This window comes from Scatophagus argus, chromosome 2 (assembly GCF_020382885.2).
Source record: "Scatophagus argus isolate fScaArg1 chromosome 2, fScaArg1.pri, whole genome shotgun sequence".
Lineage (NCBI taxonomy): Eukaryota > Metazoa > Chordata > Actinopteri > Scatophagidae > Scatophagus > Scatophagus argus.
In genome coordinates this window covers 22,572,130-22,593,133 of record NC_058494.1, presented here as the reverse complement: position 1 = coordinate 22,593,133, position 21,004 = coordinate 22,572,130, and the positions used below count along the sequence as shown (strand labels likewise).

General features: G+C 44.7%; 3 protein-coding genes across 4 annotated transcripts; all 3 read right to left on the bottom strand.

Annotated features, from left to right (window-relative positions):
• Positions 1–490: 490 nt before the first annotated feature.
• plk1 (polo-like kinase 1 (Drosophila)) lies at positions 491–5,526 on the bottom strand. 2 transcript variants are annotated; one of them, XM_046370944.1, is made up of 11 exons: positions 4,836–5,526; positions 4,292–4,460; positions 3,813–3,957; positions 3,608–3,701; positions 3,274–3,499; positions 3,042–3,081; positions 2,668–2,765; positions 2,478–2,555; positions 1,964–2,118; positions 1,577–1,759; positions 491–1,472 (listed from the first exon to the last, which is right to left on the bottom strand). In XM_046370944.1, the coding sequence occupies exons 1-11, from the start codon at positions 5,196–5,198 to the stop codon at positions 1,299–1,301; spliced, it is 1,725 nt and encodes a 574-aa protein (XP_046226900.1). In that variant the 5' UTR covers positions 5,199–5,526; the 3' UTR covers positions 491–1,298. The 2 variants fall into 2 exon arrangements, with proteins under 2 accessions (XP_046226900.1, XP_046226889.1); XM_046370933.1 differs by having other exon boundaries at positions 3,042–3,084; positions 4,836–5,525.
• A 1,761-nt stretch (positions 5,527–7,287) lies between these two features.
• Positions 7,288–8,291, bottom strand: rasd3 (RASD family member 3). Its single transcript, XM_046370970.1, has one exon. The coding sequence runs from the start codon at positions 8,176–8,178 to the stop codon at positions 7,543–7,545; it is 636 nt and encodes a 211-aa protein (XP_046226926.1). The 5' UTR covers positions 8,179–8,291; the 3' UTR covers positions 7,288–7,542.
• A 3,833-nt stretch (positions 8,292–12,124) lies between these two features.
• Positions 12,125–20,929, bottom strand: LOC124049356 (fascin-like). Its single transcript, XM_046370886.1, has 6 exons — positions 20,861–20,929; positions 17,841–18,710; positions 15,932–16,088; positions 15,686–15,807; positions 15,180–15,350; positions 12,125–13,602 (listed from the first exon to the last, which is right to left on the bottom strand). Exons 2-6 carry the CDS (start codon positions 18,670–18,672, stop codon positions 13,397–13,399), a joined length of 1,488 nt encoding a protein of 495 aa, XP_046226842.1. The 5' UTR covers positions 18,673–18,710; positions 20,861–20,929; the 3' UTR covers positions 12,125–13,396.
• Between the last annotated feature and the right edge of the window lie 75 nt (positions 20,930–21,004).

The following is a 21,004-nucleotide window of genomic DNA, read 5'->3' as shown; positions in this document are numbered from 1 at the left end:
TGGCAAAAAATTCTGATTTACTGTAAAGGATATCAGAGCTTCAGTACAGAAACTTTCCAGCTTTCTTCCACTAGACTTTAACAGGCAGGGGAAATAAGTTATTTCACACCAAGCAATTGTCTCCTACTAAAACTTAATTTTATAAGATTGTCTCCAGGCTTCCTTAGTCACACTCCTGAGACCGTTTGTCTTGGGTTTGCCTAAGACATTGGGGATGTATGAAAGGCTACACAGCCTGTTCACTTTAAAGAATTTTTGAAGCAATGTGTGATTTAAGTAGGCATCAACACAAAGTTCATATAGCAGCTATTCTGGAGCTTTCATAACTTTTTCCCCTTTTATGCAAATGTAGCTTTTCTTTAGAGTTAATTTATTATTTTTTTTTAACAACTTTTCGTAACAGCTTCCTAACCAAGAGCTTTTCATTTCGAATGTGGGTCCAGTGAAAATATCATGAGCAGCTAACATGGCCGAAAAACATGCAACCTCGTTAATTTGTCATCTTTCAGAAAATGTTTATTTGAACTTGTGTAAAATTAAAATCTTTACAACATGTATGCATATTCAGCAGTATGTACAAGTTTGCACATCTTGTTGAAAAGAACATCTAAAATAGACAAAGCGTAAGAAGTAACTAGAAGAAGAATGTACATGATGAAGACATAATCACATGGTCCTTTTCTCTACATACAACACATATAAAAACAGACGAAACTTGAGAAGCAGACCAGAGAAGCTTTCGTTTTCCCTCCGTCCACACAGCCAGTCTGAGCGTCAGCCCATCTAACCATCTTAGAAGCGTGACTGATAAACAAATGCAAACGAACAGAACGCTTGAGGAATGTATAAACCCGAAGATGAATTTTAAACACAAGGACACATCATCATCATCTTTCGTCTTTCCTTCCCTCCAAGACGCATTTGATTGTACGGGGCCACGTGTGCTGTGCTACCAGCCGTCTCAGATCACGTCAGCAGGAATGGGTTCGTCAGGAGTAAGCTTCATGAGGAAAGTTAAAGGTAAGAGAAACGGGAGGGGGAAGGATAAAAATCAGTGGCTGAGCGAGTGAAATTCAACGTTCGTGTACAACCATGGGGGAGATTAAAATTTCATGGTACGTGTCAAAGCCTCAGAGGTGACACAGCAACTGCTAGAATCTTCAACAAAATACACGTGACTTTAAGGGTCTGTTCCGTCGCCAGAGAGGCTGGCGGGCAGGAAGAAGCGGCCAGTGATTAAAGACAGAGTGAACAAGTGGTGTTAGGTGGTCTAACGTGGCAGGGGTGGGGGGGGGAGGCTATCGGTCCAGCAGTTTCTCCACCATGAGCTTGGCGTAGCGGAGGCGGCTGGCCAGCTCCTTGGTGCAGCCGAACTCCTCCAGCAGAGACAGCTTGTAGGTGCGGAAGTCTCGCTTCTCGTCGATGTAGGTCACCGCGGCCATCAGCGGACACAGGATCAGCTTGGTGTGGTCCTGGGCAGGGGGAAAGCGCAAGTTCACGATTTTGTGCCCGGGACATCGGGAGAAACACAAAACGGGACTGTGGTTGGTGGGAGTCGATGTGGTGCACGTCTTACCTGGAAGAAGTTGATCTGAACGGTGCCGTTGGTGAGGTGCAGGACGATGGCGCTCTTGGTCCTGAACCAGAGGGAGAGGTAAGGCAGCCGTGCCAGCTCGTCTCCTTCCCGCCGTGCGATGTTCGCTCCGGCCTTCAGCAGGTGCTCGCTCATGTAGTTGCGGAAATATTTCAGCAAAGTTATCTAAAACAAACAAATAAATAAATAAATAAACGAGGGGGGGAAAATGTACAAAAGAATCCATACGATGCTGAGATCTAATAAAGTGTATCAAAATAAAAAGTAAACTGACAGATTAAGTGTTTGGAAGCAGCCAGACAAAGGCCTCGACTAGCCTGCAAAGTTTAACCAAAGGGCTCAGGGGGTAAACGCTGAGTCACCACTGACCTTCTTGTTGAGAGCCGAAGGGTACGAGCGCACGTTGAGGTAGGATTCTGCTGCCGTCTTGTCGATGTACTGCAGGCTGTCCCCGTCGGCGTACATGATCAGACGTGTGTAATCGTTGAACAGCACACCCACGCTGTTGTCACACAGCTGGTAGCCTGAAACACACACACACGTCCATTCTTCCAAATGTAACATCTGATGCATCCAGATAAAACTAAGAGAACTGTTGGCACAGCGTTTGTTTTTCCCTTTGCAGTCACGTGAAGGCTGCTAGCTGAAGCACAACCATCACTGATCAACTTAAGTCACCCATTTCATTCACACTGAGGCCAACTTTTATCTGTGACCTACATACGGATCCAATGTGTGCCAGATTTAGACCGTTTCTATGCCATGTTAGTGTTACTTTCACAAGAACCAAAAGACGCTGAAAAGAGATGATTCTTGTTAAACAGATAAAAGTTTTAGAAAAGTGTAAGCCTTTCTGGATGCAGGATCAGAGTCAGGCTCTTACCTAATCCATATTTGTCAGAGTAGTCCACCCATTTGCTGATCCAGAAGATGGGAATACATGCAGGATCCTCTGCCTCTTCTAGAAATATACACACAAAAAACTCTTTGTATGCAATGTCAATGGGCAAAAAGATTATCAAACACGCAACACTTTAACAATTTCCCGAGTGAACTGAGGAGTCGGCGCCCACCTTGGCAGATGACGGCCTTCTCAGAGGGCTTGGCAGCAATGATGCTGTTGAGCTGCTGCAGCATATCTTTCAGGTTGTTTTCTGCAGGTTCAGCCTCCCTACACGGACAAGTTAGAACATTTAACAAGACAGAAGGGGGAAAAAATACACTACTCTTGTAGAATAATGTCACACAAAACGCAATTCTACATTGTCACACAATCTCAGTGGCAACAGGTGTCGTTCCATAAGAGCTCTTTAAAGTTACAGGGACCACAGTAGGACCGCTACATTGTTAATAACTGAAATGAGCCTAACATATCAGAGAGAAAGTGAAGCACGTTTGTGCTGAAGCTTGACATTGTATAAATGAGCACTGGACAAACATCTCTCACCTTTGGACAGGCTCATCCTTCACATCCACCTTCTCTGTTCCTGCTGAAAGGAGGAAAAACACACCACTAACATTTATGCAGGTGCTAAAACAATTACCTGGACACACATCACCACTGCCTGCCTATTATGCCAAGAAACTTAAATATTCCTGCGTTATTTTTCATAATTTGTACACTAAAGGCTTTTTTTTTGGTCAGTTCTACTCAAGCGATTTACTGCCGGGACAGTTACCCTTGTTGTTAATAGCGGTCAGTGGGCGTCTCTGGTTGAGCTCCGCAGCTGTGGAGGGGCCCATGGAGAACCGCGGGGGCACAGTGAGGCAAGTAGTGGGCAGGCGCGAGGGGACGTAGCCGGTCGTGAAGAACTCGTCCGCCTGGAGGTCAGCGATGGTAGGCCTTTGGGCGGGATCGGCGTGCAGCATCCGCTTGATGAGCGAGGATGCGGCCGGGTTGATGTGCTGCAGAGACGGTTGTAAATTCAGATTATGAGAGGAGTGCAAGTTAGACGTGTAAACAAAAAATGTCTACATATTATATTTTGGAAGAACTACTTTAGTCCAGCTCACCCAGGGGATGGTGTAGCTGTTCTTCTTGATGCGGTTGTAAGTCTCCTTCAGACAGGAGGTCTCGAATGGGGGTTTACCCACCAACAAAGTGTACCTGAGAGAGTACAGACAGTGAGCAAGTTGATGTGACTGCGCTGAACGATGTGGAATAGTACTGCTCAGCGGCAAAACTGTTGCCCAGGTGTGCTTGTGCGTTCAGACTTACAATATACACCCAAGCGACCAGACGTCCACTTCATAGCTGTGGCCTTTCTTGCAAAGCACTTCCGGTGCAATGTAGTTGGGCGTTCCACACAAGGTCTTCTTCCTCTCGCCATCAAACTCGATCTTAGTGGCCAAACCAAAGTCACCTTAAAAAAGGAGGACAGACAAGATTTTGTAAAGCAGCAGACTTTTTAAAAAGTACTAGTTTTTGTGTAAAACTCTGAATATATTTGTGTTTATTTGTGCATTTCACCCTCATCTCACCAGCAGTAAATGGAACCACCTTTTCCAGGAAGTATGACACATTGTACAAGGCGAGGGTTGGGCTGTGCCCTAACCTTTTGTTGTTTTAACGGGACCAACAGGTTGGTTTGTGTGCGTCAAGAAATGTTACTGGCTTTTATTACCCCTAACTCAGGTATGACCAGAGAATCACACTTAAAGGTATTCTATCATTTCAAATCTAAAAGAGCACATTACCTATCTTGACCTCCATGTCATCGTTTAGGAAGATGTTTCCCAGTTTCAGGTCTCTGTGGATCACTCTGTTGTTGTGCAGGTACTGGACACCCTTGAGCAGTTGTGTCATGTAGTAGCGAGTCTCAGGCTCAGTCACGGCCTTACGACGCTTGTGCAACTCCAACAAGGACTGAAATAGGAAAACCAAAAATCAATGTGAAGAAAACCAAGTCTGTTGCTCTAACTTTTTTTTTTTTAATGTTTATTTGTTTGTTTAAAACCCAAAGCATTGCTGGATGGACAGGACAATTATTCCACATATTTAGGAAGTGACCAGGGTAGCTCAAAAAGGGAAAAAGCGCGACAATAACAAACGATTTCTGGTATAATAGCCGACTTAAAGTTAGATTTTTAGTGATTAAAAGAATCGTGTTTAGCTTTTCTTGCAATTTAACCGACCTGCACTGGGACGGGTAGGACAACGGAAGAGGCCGCCGTGATAACGGCTGACCCCGAGACGTGTTCACCAGAAAGAGGACTTGCATTTTCCCAAATGTGCACTCACCCTTCTCCTGCAGATCTCCAAGACAACAAAGACGAAGTCGTCGTCTTCGAAAAACCCGTGAAAGCCGACGATGTTCGGGTGGTCGAGGCTCTTATGGATGGCGATTTCAGAGGTCATCTTCTCCCTCTGGTGCTGCTTCAGGATAAGCGACTTGGGCACGATTTTTCCGGCGAAAACCTGCTTCGTCTCCAAATCTGTGATTTCGTAGCATTTGGCGAAACCACCTTTGCCGAGGAATCTTCCCCTGGCGTATCTTCTCATGGTGCGTGAATCAACCAGAACATCTGGGATTTCTTTCAGAGGAGCTGATTTCGGGTCGACATGTGCCGACGGATTCGCCGGCTTCGCAATGCCTGCACTCATTTTGGATCAAAGCTTTCCTTCGGCGTCTTTAAAAGAAACGATTGAAACTCTTCAGCAGCCGAGGTATCGATAATAGTTCCAAAGATCAAACTATTGTTAACCCTACCTCAACCGACGTTAGTTTAGCTCTGAAAGCTCGCTTGCTCCCATATACGCGTGAATTCAAATCAAAACTAACGTTAACTACCTTTAAACACAAACGTTATTCAAACCTTAGATTTAAAAATAAAAATGAAGTACATAAGAATTTCTAGATTTAAATAAACCTGAGGTACACATAAAATTAATCGCCAGACTCTTCCCTGGGTGGTTGCAGCGTTGCCCTGTTCTGCCTTTTGACAACAGTCCCTGCTACAAGTTTAAAATGCTGCCTCGGTCGTTAAGGTGCTCTCTGATTGGTCGGCTCGATTTGAATTCCAAAGCGGTGCAGCAAAGCATCGTGGGAAGTTTAGTGCAAAAATAGCCAATCACTGAGCGAGAAAGTCATATCCTGCGGTGTGATTGGCTTAACTTCGGTTGCGGTCTGCTACGTTTCCTAAAACACAGTGCTGACGGGAAATGTAGTCGGAGTGGGATTTAAATTGCACAGTCGCTTAGCACAAGCTGATGTTGTTGTTGTGGTAAATTGCTTGCACGGACGGGTTTTAAATTCTTTACTCGGGTAAAAATATCTACAGTAGTGTGTAAAATCTTATTTGTATAAGTTTGTATAAGTATAAGTTCCAACTATTAACATTTCACTTAAGTAAACACCATGATATCCAGCCTGTTGGTTAAGAGTGGTGGACTGACTCAGCTACAATTTGAGATGTGTTTGACTTGATTATGATGGACCCTGTTTCAGCATTACTGGGAATAACTTTCTTCAGTCTAGATTTCAGATTTCAGGGACCTTGTTTGTTTTTTTTTTGTAGCCACTGTGTACTTCCAGTTGTTTTCAAGCACGATCGTTTTACATCATCCAGCTGACGTGGGGATAAGTGGAGGGAGATAAGAGGAGCATAAGTGGGTGAGGAGAGAGCAGATGAATGGAGAGGAATGAGAACCTTGTTGTTTGTGTCTCTATGTTTTCCACTTGACAATGTGTGTATTTGTGTGTTTGCTATCCAAATAGCACAATGTGGCTTCATGCAAATGGATGAGCTATTTCTGTTAAGCATCGATTGATCTAAATATTCTCTCCATGCATCCACTGAGGCTAACAATGGCGGCTGACGTTCACTGGTGTGAGAATGATGAAGACAGAAAAAGCCCTGTCCGTGTGGATCTATTTGTGGAGCCAAGGTGACAGTTTAAAGATGACATTTTGTGTGAGATTTTGTGTCTACCTCTGGAAATTAGTGTGACAGTGACACAGAGAACCGTATTTAAGTGGCTGATGGTGTATTAAGTGGAACAAACTCAGGTGTCCAGAATTCATGAAGGCACCAGTAAAAATGAATGGAAAATCAAATTTTAAAGCATAATTTTTGTCATACCATGTACTTACATAGTATATATGAAAGTATAGCCTACATTTACTTCTTTGCAGGATATCCAACAATCCTGGAGCTGCTTATACTTTAATTATACTTCTACTCAACTACATTTTAGAGGCAAATATCAGACTTTCCCCACAACATTAAGCTGTACTTTTAAGTTATATGTTCAATATATCAAGAGGTTAATTTAAAATATCATGCAGTGATGCAGATTACATTACACAGTTGAAATTACCTTTACCCTAAACCAGCCACAATACAAAATACTGCTTAATGTATCCATAATAATAAACCCAAATGTTATCTCACACTGACAGGGTTCATTTTGCATGACAAGCACTTTTACTTTTGATAGCAATGGCATGTTTTACCGCTGATACTTCTGAAAGCCAAAGTGTCCTGATGTAAAATTGTGAATGTCAAACTTGCACTGTAATTTATTACTAATACTGTACTTTACACTGTGGTACTTGTAAGCCAGTGGTACTTTTACTTTGAATGAATAAAGTATCCCACTCGCTTTCTTTCATTGAACAATGTAAACTTATTTAAAATGTATTAATATTGGGGTGTAGGGAGTTGAAAATATATGAAACTGTAGACACAAATCAAAACAAAAATATTTTATTAGCACAAGATAAAAAAATGTCAGCCTGCGCACAAAAATGTGAATCTTTAACTGGTAAAAAACCAAAAAAAAAAACACATATAAGCCTATCTGAGGTCCTTTTAAACGGTCAAGTTTCCTACAGTTCATCAACTTTCCACCTCTGGACAAACCAGGTAGAGTACTGTGAAGACCAGCAACACCTGAACACGCGCAGTCCAGCTGCAGAGTCCATCACCAAGCGGAGAAAACGTTCCTATGACAGGACACAGCTGTTGTGCTTCTTCAGTGGTGGTCTTTTCTTGACAGCTGGTCTGGGCACCGTGTCTCTGCGCCTCCACACCGCAGGGCTCAGCCGGTGCGGCAGGTTCACCTGTTGGAGCAGCGCGCGGAACACTCCGACGGTGTTTCCACCTGTGCGCGCGGACGCCTCCACGAAGTTGGCGTCCCACTCACCCTCTACTGTGGCCATGACTTGAGCCGCCAGCAGCACGCGGCCCTCGGCCTCGGTCAGATCCGCCTTGCTGCCAACCACGGTGATGGGCGCGCCCTTGTCGCCCCGCAGCTCCAGAATCTCTTCGCGAAGTCGTCGCACCTCGTCGAAGGAGCCGGGGTCGTCCACCGCGTACACGAGGGCGAACGCGTCACTGTGTCTGATGCAGAGCTCACGCATGGCCGGGAAGGAGTAGCTCCCGCTCGTGTCCAGGATCTCCAGACGCATCTTACCGGACCCCGCGGTGTCGTACTCCAGCACGTGAAGCTCCTCGACTGTGCGCGTGTACTTGTGCTCGAAGCGGTTGTGCAGGAAGCGGTGGATGAGCGCGGTCTTACCGACCTCCGCTGACCCGAGGAACACCAGCCGGGTCGTGTTGGTGCTCCCTGACAGAGACATGCTGAGCTGACCTGGGGGAACCCGGAACGAGAAGCTGTGGCGTCCGGGGAAACACTGCTGCTGCACCGAGCGTCCCTGGTGATGCCAGCGGCTCTACTCGCCTCGTTCAGCATTGATGGGTATTTATAGGCCGCTACCAATAAGAGCCCCGCCTCGATCCCTCAGTGTCTCGTGCGCGGGGGTGGAACAGGATGGAGAAGAAATCAGGTCAGGTAACTTGAGGGATGTTAAGTCGAGACCATGCAGCACTCGGACATTCGACAGCACGTAAAAATGGATGAATTCAATGCCTTGAATGTCTTTTTATTTATCCGATATGCCAACAATCAGCCAGTCATATTAGAGGAACTCATACTGGCCATGTAAGCACATGCTCGTGTTTATACGGCCTGTGAATCATCATCTGACATCATATGTGCACAAAAGTTTGTCTATAGATAAACAGGTGAGAAAAACACAATTTATAATATATTAAAAAGATAATTTTAGTCAGCTAAAAGTGTAGACGTATTATTAGCAAAACTAAGGCTCCTACAAGCAGCAGTTTTCACAGGCAGCAGAATTGCCCCAAACATGTTATTTATTATTATATTCTGTACTATTACATTATTTGTCACTGATGCATCCCTGTGTAAATTGTATTTTATGTTGTATTTCTAGCTGGAGCTAAGTCTAAGCAGGCTTATTGTATTCTGCTGAGTAGTTTAGTCTACAAGGCACATTTGATGTGTAATGTGCAGAGCATCTGGTGGTATTTTTTTTCCTTTTCCTTTTATTGATTTAAAATCTCTTTTTCACGCGAGGCCATAAGTACTGAGCAAGTATTTTCCTTTAAAATGCACTTGAATTCATTTAAAGCAATAATCCGTGAGGTTGTTGAATATCACGGATTACAAAGTACACTCTTTGCCTCGAATTTGTACTTGCATGCAGTACGTGTGTAAACCACTAATCACTAATGACCTACTTTATGCACAAGTCATTTTCAGTCATAGTGAACCTGCTTTGCTCCCCAAGCTGAACTAAAATGCCACACATTAATACTTGATGACTGTAACTTTGTTTCTGGTTAATTTCCCTAATTTAGTTTTGCTCTTGGTCCATTGTTCCCACGTGGTTTTTATTTTGTTCCAGGGAACTCACAGTCATAAACAGATGATCATTCATGCACACACACAGCCAAGATACGGACACGTGTTGTCATATTTACACCAGGTATGACTCATGGAAGGTTCCTCTTTAATGATCTCCCGCAAAGATCTGCTGTTTACACTTTGTACGCACATATTTCCTGTTATTCAAAACATTGGAATTAAGTTGGTGGGGTTTTGGTCTGAATATTTAATCGTGGTGCTCGATGAACTTTTGTAGATGATTTAAGCAGCCTAACATTTAGCAAATGAGGGGGTCACACCTGCATGGTTTTGTTGAGAAGCACTCAGTGAGGTGGTAAAGTCAAACAGCACAACAGATGGGTAGGAAGAGCAGGATTTGGAAGCACAGGTCAAGCTCGCATGAGGCCATCGACGTGGTTTTACAGAACCTTTTAATTGTCTTCTCCTGAAGCGTTTCATCATCGTTACGAGACACACATCCAAACCCCGACGTTCTGTCTCTTGCTGACTCTGATTATTTGGCTGGACGTGACTATCGGTCGGCAAACAGATACGCAGATAATTTGTCAGCGTGTGCGTGCACATGAGTGTGTGCATTGGTTTGTTCTGTCCCTTATCTGTATCCTTGAAGAAGGTCAGTGCTTCTGTTTAATATAAAGGAGCAAATAAGACAGGAACAAATTAAATAATAAAAAGAACAAACCTGCCAACAAACTAATATGAGCCCCCGGTTGCAACAGCACGTTCACAGGATGCAGTGGTCGGGCATACTTTAATGTGGACCTGCTCACTCTCTGTATCATTTCAGGCAGGCCTGCCTTTTGGCGTGAATGTCAGCGTTTATGGCCATTTGGAAAGCAGCCATTTGTAATGTATTTGTTTCTCTAGGGCTGAATTCCCAGCAGTACTGTCAGGAGTGTGTACAAAGCCAAACAAAGTCAAACGCGCGGGGCATCCAAACAAAACATCTTGACATCACACCCGCATTCGACTGCTGAACCTCTCGATAAACCGCCTCCAATCTTTAATTTTTGAAAATGAAAAACAAATAAAAGCTAATATTTTCTAAATGCATGTTCTTGTTAAATAATGAAGAATATTTGTTTAGTGTTTCAGGTGCTGCCACAAGATTTTGGAGCCTAGTTTCTTTATGGGGCCTGGTTTTGCTCTGCTTGAAACCTTCAACCTTTGGAGCCTTCAACGAAAAAAGTTTCAAGTTCTGTAAAGTTTGAAGCACACTATTGCATGAAGTATAAGCGTATGCTGTGATAAAAGTGATACTTCTTAACCGAAGCCACCGAAACCATGAAAAACAGAGATGTCTACATACTTTTGGGCATATGGTGCACATCGTGAAACCAGATCAAAATCTTCCTCACACCACTTGAGCGAGACCGCCGGACCACACTAGATGGCAGCAGTAGGCTCATTAGGACAACATTACATGCTCATATGCAATATACTGTACATGTGGAGGTAGCAGTGATACAGTTCACAGGTACAACCCCTTTTAGCAGGCTAATCAAACTGTTTTGGCCGTTAAAGTTCCTTGGCCAACTTGATATTTGAAATATATTAGAAAATCTCAACTCCAGGTCCTCTCTCACTAGTGTTTTTTTCCCTCACAGTTTACTACCAGTTGCATTTTGAGCAAACTCCATCCACTGATGAAGACCATGAGATGCGGAGGATCCACTCAAGTGCCACATTAGCTTTGTTCTAGCAGAGAAATTTAGTGAGGCTCCGCCATTTGTTTTCTCCTACAGACGACAGGTTTTGCACACACAAACACAGACGACCAACTCAAACAAGGCAGAAATGGGAGTATTATTGTGTAATGTGAGCACGAGGGAAGCTCCACTTCTGTCGCCCTTATCTCAACGTTTTTATTTACAAAAAGCCCTTTATCAGTCACTCAGTGTCTTAAGTGCCTGAGAAGCAGTTGTTATTGACTCACACTGTAACAGGGTTTATTAAGGCGATTGATGTGTGTGTGTCTGTTAGATCTCGCAACATCCACCCTCCTCATGCTCCATCCCTGCCACGACCTGTTACCATGGCAACACGCAGAGATTCCGCAGGTCCGTTCCAGTCTTTCTGCATCAGAACACACATGTGAAGTTTAGCACACAGCAGAATGACTTTGCTTTTTCTTTTCTTTTGTTACCAAGTGGGAGAGCTGAGTTTCCTCTGCAGAAGGACAGAGAAAGTGGAGCAGGTTACCTCCCTCTACCCTCGTTTTCCTTTCTCTCGTACAGTTTTGGCTCAGTGAAATCTCAAGGGGACGCGATGCAGGCGCTTTCTTCCTTCTCCCACACACAGCAGCATTTGCTACAGTCATGACAGTGGATTTTCTTATCAGAGTAGCCACGTCAGATAAACTGCAACAACTAGCTAAAATTGAGGCCATGGTGCTCATTTTCTATTCAGGTTTGAAGGGAGGGAACTTCAAAACACCCAGTGTAATATTGTGGCTCACTCATGTGAGTTTAATGCTTTTTGTGGAGCACCAAAAGCATCAGGCCATTGTTGGTTCTGGCCTTTTCAAAGATTTCAGCAGTGATTATTATTTCATTTTATTTTGTTGCTGAAAGGTTTTTGACATGGGAATCCATCGATGCGCATTCAAACATGACCACAAAAGTCTTGATTCCAAAGTGGTGGACTGGCAGGGCTGTAACTCGAGCCATGGCTAAAACAATATGCGAAAATACTGTTTCTTTGGTAGAAAAATAGATCCAATGAAAACTGTCTGAGGAATGTTCATGTATTTATGTAGACAAATCAATGGCAAAAAAAGAGAAAAAGAATAAATAAAAAACGAGCAGGTCCACTGTTCAGAGGGAAAACTTTATTGTGGGTTTTTACTCGGTCATTCAGTTCAAATGTAAGAACATGAAAAAGACTGAAACGCTCTATGGAAGGCACAGGCACAGTAACAGCCAGAGAGATGACTGACTCCGTCGTTGTGTCTAACACCAGTAGCAGCAGCAGCACCCAATCTAAGGCAGACATTTCATCCCAACAAACATGTGCTTTTGACTTCTTGCAGTTGGACACTACATTAATGTGCAGTTTTAGTGTCACAGTTGGAATTCATGTACCCGTGACTGCATACGTGTAAGAATTTCTGTGCATTTGAATGTGTAGTAAGTAGGCCTTACCCATCACCTCCTATTCATTCATTTGAAAAGAAAGCGCTTTGAGGACCATTGCTCCTCACACTCGTCATTTCCTTTCCTTTGTCCCTCCTGAAGTATGACTGAAAACCTTACACTAATCTGAGGAACCAGAAAGAGCAGAGTGGATTATAGACTCAAAGAGACACCTTTGCCCACTTTCTCTAGATGCACTGTCTGCATACAGATCTCATCTGTCTGCACATCTAAGAGGGACACAGGAAAACTGGAGAGGAGCAGTAGGTAACATCCAGGCGGAGAAAATCAGTCAGCCACATCCTGTTTCTTTCACGTCCCCATTTTGTTTCCTATGGTTACTATGTTTTTGACACATTAAGTGAAAAAGAAAGCCTTATTTACAGCAGAGACAGTAACATCCCTTTATCTGAAGTGTGTTATGCTTTACGGTTTGAAAGAGAACAGGAAATGAATGCAGTGAAATAGAGCCGGCAGGACATTTAGCGGGAGAAGGTTAGATATTGTAGGTCATGAGTTATAGCGTTCTACATGTTCGTTTAACACCAGTACTCACCACGGACAGGCAAAAGTAGTAACAGCGGTCATCCTCACATTTATCAAGTACAGCTTGGGTAAATTTGACTGGAAGTGTAACAAGCAATGTGCAACCACACCATGGTACATTCATTAAAACGACAAGTCGACGTAAATCCAAAACTCCAGTAAAAAGCCCAATAAGAAGAGATACTGATTGAGAAAGAAAAATAATACAAAATTAAACACCTATAGTGCTTTGGTGCTGTGACTTACAGTTTGTCAGCTCCAATTTCCACCACACATCCATCCAGACAAATTCACAATTACACACACACATATGCAAAAAAGAAAAAAAAAACAGCTACCAAGAGTATCTATCAATAGTTTGAAGCGTTGTGTCAGACAGTAGAGAAGTCCGGCTGTGCTTTCTCAGTATTCCCAAAGGGTGGCGCTGTCCAGGGAGTCGGCGCTGGCCTTTAGCCCACCGGCATGGTCTCCTTTAAGGTACTTCCCCCCCAGGGCACAAATGGCCATCTTGTTAAGATCACAGAACTCAAACAGGAACTGGACAGGTGTGGAGCTGCTGCACACCACCGCCGTGTCGTCTCCAACACACCAATACTTCCCCTGGGAGTCTGGACAAACAACACACACTTAATGAAGCCTGACTCACCCGTGGTGCATGTAACGTTGGCCGACCTGTTTACGTATTTAAAGTTACGGGTTAAATAATCAAATTGCTGCTTGCTGTAAGGGCCTTATGATATGAACTTCCTTCTCATCATTTTCACTGAAATGTTACATGCAGGGGAAAGACAACAGGCCATACTGATTCATTGTGCAGCCCTAAGTAGGTTTGCTGGTTGAACTGGTAAAAGGTTTCAGATGACTGGCAGTTGTTGACCCATATGGCCATAATATTATCCCCATTAGATGTTTTAAATATTGATTTTCTCTAAAGCACGGCAGAGCTAAACAGGGCTGTGGTGAGCACTATTTTTAAGGCCCACGCCGACACAAGAGCAAACAGGGACATTGTGCAGAGGATTATCTGATACATCATCTGATTATCTGATACAAAGATCCTGAAAAAGCTGAATTTCAAGGATGCCAAGTCATTGAATGCTGCCAGTGCACTGTGCTGATGTACAGTATCCTTCAAATCCTAGAAAAGTCCTTCGCACTGAGATTTTTCAAGGATGCCTGTTTGTATCCTCAGCGCCACAGAAAGTATTAACAACCCTGTGATGTATGCAGCATTTTAGCATCTTTCAGCTCATTGTTTTGGTTTTGCAGCCTGAAGTAGTCAGTCCCGCTGTTCTACTGGCATTTTTTTCCAGACACAGCCGTCCGACAGCTGCTGTTGGCGACTAGCTAAGACTCAGACGCAGCTGTTTCCAGTGACAAAGCTCTGATAATCTGACAGTACATGACCTGTCCAGCACCGAGCAGCGCACAGACACAGTTTGTGGCTAGCTGGTGAATGTAGTTCAGCAAATGAACTACATTACTGCTAATACTGCTTCATACACTATATAGAGAAAAGTATCCAAGACCCTGTTCTATTCCAGCATGACTGTGCCCCAGTGCACAAAGCAAAGCTCCATAAAGACATGGTTGGATGAGTTTGGTGTGGAAGAACTTGACTGGCCCACACAGAGTCCTGACCTCAACCCCATCCAACACCTTTGAGATGAACTGGAACGGAGATTGTGAGCCAGGCCTTTTGGTCCAACATCAGTGTGTGACCTCACAAATGCTCTACTGCATGAATGGGCACAAATTCCCCCAGAAACACAACACAATCTTGTGGAAAGCTTTCATAGAAGAGTGGAAGCAGCTGCAAACCTGTCTGTGTGTTTAGAACGAGATGTCATTAAAGTCCCTGTTGGTGTAATGGCCAGTTGTCCTGATACTTTTGTCCATATAGTGCATACTGTATATATTCTGGATGTGTAATGGGCAACAGATTGCTAATAGGTTTCCAATCTCAGCGTGGTACAATGTTAATGTTCTATTAATTCCTTGTTTCTGATGTTGTCAAGTGGCCAAAAAGTGAGTCACTGTGTGGGATTTGAGCATTTTGGACTGTGACATCACCAAGTGTTAGCACCAAAAAAGAACTTTCTCATATATAGTTCGTATGTCAAACATGCAAAAACGCCACAACAAGTCTTTAAGCTCATTGACTTTTTTTTTCTGTCTCGCTCACCTTTGAGGGAGTAAGCTCCATTGTGGAACTCCAGCTGGAAAACATCGTATGATGCCCGGTTGGAGTCCAGGGTCGCCATTCCAGCTTTGCGAGCGCCGATGAAACCGTGCTCTCCGCGAAGGACGATGATTGGACGGTTGATCAGCTTCATCAGGAACTGTTCAGCCTCCCCTGAAGAGACATGCTGATCAGGATTGTGTCAAACGGATCTGGGCCTTGTAAAGGGTTATGGTTCATCTACAAACTGAAATAATCTAAGCCAATAGACAGACAATGATACTCAAATTATCTAAACTATAAATATGCTTTTGGGAAAGTGGAAAGTGGGTGCCCAGTCTGTTATCTCTCCACTTTAGGGTTGGAGAGAAAACTTTCTACTTGATCAGAAAAACAGAATCCTGATTTTTCCTACTTTTCTATTTGATCAAAGCACTTGTAATTGGTCACTTTCCAGCGCTGCTTCTTTTTCAAGAGTTCGCCTCAGTTCAGAAACATCAGAAACTGACCTGCATTGTCAACAGTAGCAGCGAGCTGCCCGTTCTTCTTAGCGATCACATATTTGCCGTTAGCTGCACGCACACACACGCGACCTTCATGCCACTCCAGTTCAAAGAAAGTGTTGGCCGACCTGTGACAAACAAACTCCATGAGCAGGCTGTGAAGGACGGGTGTGTGTGTGAAATAAAGTGTTTGATATTCAGCGTTATGCAATGTGTGTGTGTGTGTGTGTGTGTGTGCGTGTGTGTGGTTACTTGGTGGAGGCGGTGCACTGCAGTCCTCCACTTGCTGCCAGAGTCCAGTATTTCCCAGCGGAGGTTCTGAAGGCACACTTCCTGTCCTCGCGGCTCATCTCCATCTGGAAGACTTCCTGGTCCCCTTCCTCGTTCTGATTGGCTGACAGGTCCATGCCTAGAAAAGTGGGACAGTCTGCTGTCAGTTTTCATTTGTCTCTGGAGGTTTTTCTCCTTGTCTGAGACTCATCTACCCTCTAATTCATGAGGTTCCCCAGATAGACTCTTAAAGTGACAGATCATCCTAAACTATATGTGCCCTGCTGTTAAAGGTGTGGTTGTTACTGGACTTAGTTGCATTGTGCACCCACACAGGGGATATCCTCAAAGGGACTAATTATGGGTTGGTTTGGGGTGTTTTTGGTCAAGGTAAGAAAAAAAAATTGCAATTATCAGTCAAATGCAAAATATCTTGTTGCTGTGTTGCATTTTGGTCTGATGAGGACACTGTGGACAAATTAACATCTTTGCTTCTCTCATGCTGAATATAAACAGACTTGAGACTTGAATTCAGAACATACACACTGCAAGTCCCAAAAATCATGACTTGAGAGCTGACTTCCTGAAGAACTGACATGAGACTGGAGAGCAAAACCACTCAAGTCTCTTGTGTTGGCCTGATGAAATTAGAAATCCGACAAGCTTTCCATGGCACAAAACTTGTTATATTCACCATTAGGCCAATTTAAAGGCAAGGTCTCAGTAAGAACACTAGTAAAACATTTTTAATTGACTTGCAGAAACTTAGGGGCAATAGAACAGGTTATAAACACATCAGAGACAGAAGGTTGTAAAATTGAAACAACATGCTGCAAAATGTTAAAATACTGCACAGCTGAGTCATTATTACTTTTAATGTAAAACCATTAATTAGTGCAACTTTGCAGCTTTGAAGGGAAAATGTTCAAATCTGGAAAGACCGTCTTATAGAGACTCGAAACTCGACTTTAGACGCGTCTCTGATGACTTAAAAAGGACAGCTGTGAATTCCTCCACTTCGGACAAAAAAAAAAAAACTCTTGCTCTTCAATGAGAGGCTGACACAAAAACCCATTTTTCACAGTTGAGCTGCTGGCTAACAAAATGCCTGTGCATGTCCAAAAAGAGAAGCACGGGTGGCCCCAAAATCATGTGTGTATGGATGTTAAAACACCGTCTCCTTGCCTCTGCTGCATGCATGCTCAGAGGCCATAGCTTCAGTGAAAGACCAGGTCACAAGTCACTGCCCTACAACGACCTCCTTTAAACAAAGATTATCTTCCCTCTCCCACAGTCCATCTCTCCTGGAATGCACACCAACCATTCCTGCATGCATTAAACCTCACTGACTGCATGGTCAAACTACACTGTCAGTGATCAGTCCCATGTGCCCGGCAGGACAAAGAGGTTTCATGTGGCATAAAAATCCACATTCAGCAGGACCGCCTGAGTCACACCTCCCTCAGTCTCTTTTCTCTCCCTCCATTTTATTCCATTGTCTCCTAAACAAATCCCTCCTCATTTTCTGTCTGTCCTCAGTCTATTCTGAGATAAAGAATGACGGATAAGTGCAGGCTGAGGCTGACCCTGAAGCAGCAGCTACAATGCAGGGGTAGAATTACTGCAGAAAAATGTTAAGCTAGGCAGAGGCTGGCTGAGGCTGGCCAAAAAAGAGAGGGAGGGAGGGAGGGAGGGAGAGAAAAGTGAGAGCATGATAATGAAAAACACATGATGTGAAGAATGAAGCAACACGAGTCTCCAATTCTTTTCTGATTTCTCTCTCACACACACACACACGTCAAAATCATGTAACAGCTGCATGTGGTGTGTGCCCAGTTATGCAGTGACTTCATCTTTATATGGTGAAATGTGACCGTCTGCTGAGCCTCACCTTGCCGCGTGGAGACGTTTCTCTCGTTGCCTGCAGTCAGCACGACCTGCGCGTGGCTGCGCTCCAGGCCAAACAGTTCATCCTTCCCAACCCGGGTGCTTTTCCCAGACTTCATTGTGCCGGTTGGGCCCACGGGCGCCAGGTAGCGACCGTTGCAGTCGCGGAATGCCACTTTTCCTGAACGGAACTCCAGCATGTAGCCCGTATCCTTGTCCGTTTTTGCGGACAGGCTGCCATCATTGCGGAGGAAGCGGTTGTCACAGGTCTCGAGGTGGTAGCGCTGGTCACGGTAGACCAGAGTCACAAGCGAGTCGACCCCCCAGGGAATATCCCGGTTTATTGACACCTCCTGCCGCTCCCCTTGCGCGCTCAGGTGGGCGAAGCGTTTGCGCGCAAAGCTGTACAGGTTGACCTGCGGGTGCACAGCCAGGTGCACGCTCCATTTCTCTGCTGGGGACGCGGTCTGCGCAAAGCAGGTGATCCGGTCCTCGCTGCCGCCGAGGTACCGGCCGTACGGCTCGGACTGCAGAGACCACCGCCCGTCCTCGTGCGCGGTGATGACGAAGCGGCAGTCCCTGCCGCGCGTCTCGCTGTCTGCGGTAACGTTGCCGTCTTTGTCCGCGGCGAGGTACCGGCCCAGGTGGGACAGGAGGAACACGGCGCTGCCGTCCTCCCCGGTCTGCTCAAGGGTCCAGGTCTGCTTCTTCTTCAGACTGCTGGCCGAGGCGTTGATCTTGAAGCCGAAAGTCTCCGCGGTCAGATACTTCCCCACGCTGTTGATGAGCCCCAGGGGGATCTGCAGCAGGTCCCCGTCGGCGCCGTTTGTGGACATGATTGTCGTGTGTCAGGAGAAGAAAAAAGATGCTGTGCCTGTTTAGAGAGACGGACGGAGAGGGAGTGAGTGTGGGGGTGTGTGAGGGAGAGACAGAGAAAGAGAGGGAGAGGGTGAGAGAGAGAGAGAGAGAGAGAGCTGCTCTGCCCTGTGCTGACTGATGATGATGATGATGATGATGAGTGTCCCCTGACTGCAAATCCAGACTGCCTCGCTGGAGCTGCAGGAGTTGCAGGACTGGGAGTTTTGTTTTATAACGGTAGTACACGCCCCAGATAGATGCAGGGGCGCTGCAGGGAGATTACTGCAGTTTTGTCTAACCACCCCACCCCTGTTCACACACACACACACACACACACACACACACACACACACACACACACACACACACACACACACACACACAGAGCCAACTGTGTCATCTGAACCATTACTAATACCAGTTTCCCACAAATCCATATTTCCCCCTGCTCTCCCTGCTTTTGATTGTAATCTTTTCAGCCTCACTTCCACATGGACAGAGCCATTCACCCACTGACAGTACAGTGTTTGTGCTCAGGGCTGTGTGTGCAAGATGTGTTGGCCGTGAAGATACAGAGATATCAGAAATTGAACTGTATGTGGCTCAAAGTAGACTTATGTCTGATCACTTGTCTGTGTTTGGGCCAATTAAAGGACATTTTAAAGTACTGCCACAGCACGTGACATTTGTTTCCAACGTTGTGTCCAAGAGTCCTGACCTCAGCCCAGTCCAGCACCATTTGGATGAATTAGAAGAGAAAGAAACACACTGAACTTCTCTTCCTGTCTGTCTCTTTCTCTCTCCTCCCTCTGCCTTTAATTGTCCCTGGTGACATCTTGTCATGGTAACGTATGTTTGCTGTATGGTGAGAGGGGATATGTCTGTTATAACATCTCCCTGCCCCCCTCCCCAGCTCCTGTCATGACTCCACATCCACCTTTGTTTATACTGGAGAGTTTTACTGGGTGTGTGCTTATCTTTTCCTCACACTTAATACAATAATATTAGCAGGGTAATGCAATGCCCCATGAGAAGCCAATTTGTCCAGTTAAGCCTTTTGGGCACATTCTGCTGCTCTGTTTTTGAAATATCTGATTACAGTGAGTGTTTCCTACAGAGTTTAAAGAATACCAATGGAGTGATACAGTTAGTTCAGTTACTTTACGTTTTCTCTAGAGGTGCAGAACTCCTCCTCAAGGCTTAAGAAGCTTTCATTTGCACCGTTGAATGTAATTTGAGGAAACATGACTCGCGTTAGCCCTGTTTTCCTTTGGTGGAAATTCGTGGTCAATAGAGAGCAGGCTTTAGGGGTAGTTCACAGGAGGTTCATTTGCATACATTTGCATGGATCCGTTTCTGGATTCCTCTAAATGACAAAAACAAATTTCAAAGAACAAAGTCCTTGCTCTCACTGTAACTGAACTTTAGGAGTAGTCACAGATTCATATACTGAATCTGTGGCCTTTCAGGTTCCCTGACCTCCAGGACACATGCAGTGCAGTTTGACACTCACTAGGTGGCAGACATGCTACCTTTGCCAACATTTTACACACATGGCATACAGCATGCTGTCCATACTAATATACGCACACACACATGCGAGGTAGACTCTCTTCCATATAGCCAGCAACAATGGAGAAAAGAAGGGAGAAAGAGTGCAGAGGATCATCAGAGGAAATATTTTGTCTGTGTGGTGAGCGGTCGTCGTTTGAGGGGATCACTGTTTGATTTTTTTTAAAAGAAATATAGAAATCACATCAACTGCAAGTCACACTGCACATTTTTCAGATTATTAGATGCTGATTTTCATTGTTGAACCGGTTGAACTCTTTTATTAAAAAACAAACAAAAAAAAGTTGGACCTCTATATGTTTTATATGAGATCTACAACAGGCTTGTTTGCCTGTGAACAAAAGCCTGCTGGTGTGCCGGACTGTGTGCCTTTAGGGGTCCACCACCTGTGCAAACAGTGCGGATGAGAATATGAGACAGTAACAACAGCCCACTGCGTCCTCCACAGAGAGCTGAGAGAGGAGAAGGAGGAGGAGGAGAGTGTGAAGAACCGTGCAGAAGACGAGAGGGGCAGTTTCCACGAGAGAGTGGAGCAAGTTCACATACATTTCTATAGTGTACGAACACAAATGTATCCAGCGATGCGGTTCTCACCTGTGCTGATGTTCCCTCCGGTAGAGGTGCATCAACTGCCTGCTTCCACATGTATGCCAATAGGATGGTCTGTAGGGCAAGAGATGGCAACACAGTCATGACATACTCAGAGTTGAGAAGAAGAAAGGAAGAAAGGCGAGGGAT

Coding starts and splice junctions, on each gene's coding strand:
- plk1 (XM_046370933.1), bottom strand. CDS start 5,198: ATGAGTGCAGGCATTGCGAAGCCGGCGAATCCGTCGGCACATGTCGAC. Junction 3,500..3,607: donor ACAGCTACACCATCCCCTGG/GTGAGCTGGACT, acceptor CCGTCTCTGCAG/CACATCAACCCGGCCGCATC. Junction 2,119..2,477: donor CTCTGACAAATATGGATTAG/GTAAGAGCCTGA, acceptor TGTGTGTTTCAG/GCTACCAGCTGTGTGACAAC.
- rasd3 (XM_046370970.1), bottom strand. CDS start 8,178: ATGTCTCTGTCAGGGAGCACCAACACGACCCGGCTGGTGTTCCTCGGG.
- LOC124049356 (XM_046370886.1), bottom strand. CDS start 18,672: ATGTCCACAAACGGCGCCGACGGGGACCTGCTGCAGATCCCCCTGGGG. Junction 16,089..17,840: donor AAACGTCTCCACGCGGCAAG/GTGAGGCTCAGC, acceptor CCACTTTTCTAG/GCATGGACCTGTCAGCCAAT. Junction 13,603..15,179: donor TGGAGCTTACTCCCTCAAAG/GTGAGCGAGACA, acceptor TTGTTTGTCCAG/ACTCCCAGGGGAAGTATTGG.